Source organism: Dermacentor variabilis, chromosome 11 (assembly GCF_050947875.1).
Source record: "Dermacentor variabilis isolate Ectoservices chromosome 11, ASM5094787v1, whole genome shotgun sequence".
Classification (NCBI taxonomy): Eukaryota; Metazoa; Arthropoda; class Arachnida; order Ixodida; family Ixodidae; genus Dermacentor; species Dermacentor variabilis.
Window position 1 is genome coordinate 33854572 of NC_134578.1, and position 2304 is coordinate 33856875.

The window sequence follows — 2304 nt, forward strand, 5'->3', positions numbered from 1 at the left end:
TAAAAACTGATAAAACATCAATATTTTATCGGGTGGTTCAGGTTGGCAGCAACATGACATGTCCGAGGAACCGCAATGTTTTAATTTAGCGGCTCATGTTTGTGATATGATCCTCTTTTCCCACTCGACATTTAGTTGCGAACGTGGAACACGGTGTTTGCTCTAATGTGAATAATGCTCGAGCAATCGCGAATATTGTCCTTCCTTTCCGGTGCCTCGTCTAATACAATAATCGCGTCGGTATAGGTTGTCTGCGTATATAGGTTGGCGGAGACCTTTATTTCCGAGGAACCGCAATGACAAAAATGGCGGCTCAAGATTGTGATATCATTCCTCTCTTTACAGATTCGGCTCTACGGTTCGAACGTGACACACGGTATTGGCGATCCAAACGCGATCGCAAATAATGTCCTTTCTTTAAGGAGCATCGTGTCTTTAAAAAATCGCGTCGGTAAAATCTGTCCGCAAGTCGGTCGGAGAAGTTCAATGCACGCCGACCAGAAGCCTGCATCATATGCATCCAGAGCATCAGTCCCCATTGTCCTCTGCGGTCAGTGGAGGTTCTATATGCGGATCGCACGTGCGTGAAGATCACATCTCCTTTGACCATGGATTTAGTGTTGTCTGCGGAATACCAGTGCATGCGTGAACTGATGTCTACGTGTCCAACGTTTGCGAACAAAGCGAGGTGTCCGCTCACGTAGGCGTCGTCAACGGCGTAACCCTTGACAATCTTCGATGCCCTGAAAAGCTTCCGCATTGTTTCCATCGTCATGATCATGGACCTACCAGAACAGTACACAGGGTAGACGTCTTGGACGAGGTCGTCTTCCGGGACGCAGTACTTGCTGTTGGGGTGACGGTGTACATCACTGTCCGCTAACACGTAGCAATGTATAGAGTCGTTATTCTTTGGCAGCTCCTCGTCCAGGTATTGCCGAAGCTGGAACGGCTGTACGCCGACGTCATCGTCGATCTTGACGATGGTGCGCACGTTGGGACAGTACTCGGTCACCCATCGCATGCCGCCGACGAACTTGTGGATAATTGTAAAGAAGGTGTCGTTGTAAGGTAGCATCACGACGTCCCCTGTAGCCCCTACCTCGAGCTTCGTCCACATGTTCACCAGGGGGTCTTTGTGTTTCCCAATGAAGAAGATGCATGTCCAGTTGAAAGCGGTCCGGGCGGCCTCTTCGAATAGAGTGGCACGCAGCTGAGCACGGCGTTTGCAGTTCTTCGGCGCCGTGTGCAGGAAGAACAGAGTGTCCAGGGGTTGGCTGCAAAGCTGGCGGACTGCCCAGCCACCACTGTGCCACTCCTGGTCTGGTCCTGGTCCGTCCAGAGAGTCGATTCGGTGCTGGCAGCCCTGCGGTGCCTTGTCTTCTGAAAGCTGTTCAGTAGGTAGTGTCGTACGGCGTTCCTGTTGCTCGACTATTCCATGGACGGGATGCGGCGCCGTTGAGATTTTCGCCTTCCTTATCTGGGCCATGAATATGATGCTCGACAGGGTCGTCACTGCGATGACGAGGAATTTCCTCTTGTTGCAACTCCGAGAAAACGGCTCGATGCCAAATCTCGTCAATGCTCGAGAAGCCAGCCTCTCGACTTCTTCGCCGTAGCTTCTGGCGCATGTCCGTATTTGTGGATTGGCCAATGGAGAGGTACGCTTGATTTAGATATGAAAAAGAAGAATGTCACTATCTTCTTTTTCCATTTCTCATTGATGAACTAGAAAAGAAATGAATTATCATTTTATGCTAAATTTGATTGGCAGTTAGACAGTTACTTCGAAATTCACGTCTTATTCTGGACCATTGATGATGATGATTATGATGATGATGATAATGATGATGATGCCGAGGACAGCGACGAAGCGGCTTTACATACTGCTGTGTCGCAGCCTTCTACAATCTCGAACAGTAATATTGTATCCGCCATTGCCTTTTTACAACACAGCTAAATATTTCTGCGCTTCACATACTACAAAAGCGCGAATGCGTGCTGTTTATTGCTTAAGCACATAAGAACATTCCAAGCCATGTTTCATTAGATCGACGACAATTTTCTTATACGTTATAATACTGCTTACGATTTCTCTGCTTGTTCTCACTCAAGCTCGCGGTCGCCCTGATGCATTCTTGCAAAAATATATGACACGTAGTACCTACAATTTCAGGGAGACGCGGTATGAAGTACTGCTCAGCCGAACTAACTACGGCTAAGTGAACATTGCACAAAAGCCATTATTGAACGTTTTGCTTTCGCGTACGTCGTGTCTAACAATATCAAATCTATTAAGCAATT

At 47.8% G+C, this 2304-nt stretch overlaps 1 protein-coding gene across 1 annotated transcript; it reads right to left on the reverse strand.

Annotated features, from left to right (window-relative positions):
• Positions 1-591: 591 nt before the first annotated feature.
• On the reverse strand, positions 592-1489 carry LOC142563203 (N-acetyllactosaminide beta-1,3-N-acetylglucosaminyltransferase 3-like). The gene is made up of 2 exons (XM_075673753.1): positions 701-1489; positions 592-624 (listed from the first exon to the last, which is right to left on the reverse strand). The coding sequence occupies exons 1-2, from the start codon at positions 1487-1489 to the stop codon at positions 592-594; spliced, it is 822 nt and encodes a 273-aa protein (XP_075529868.1).
• Between the last annotated feature and the right edge of the window lie 815 nt (positions 1490-2304).

What these genes read in the sequence shown, in the direction of transcription:
- LOC142563203 (XM_075673753.1), bottom strand. Translation starts at nt 1,489, where the DNA reads ATGGCCCAGATAAGGAAGGCGAAAATCTCAACGGCGCCGCATCCCGTC. An exon ending in ACGCCGTTGACGACGCCTAC is followed by an intron (nt 625 to 700) that starts GTGAGCGGACAC and finishes GGTATTCCGCAG; the next exon opens with ACAACACTAAATCCATGGTC.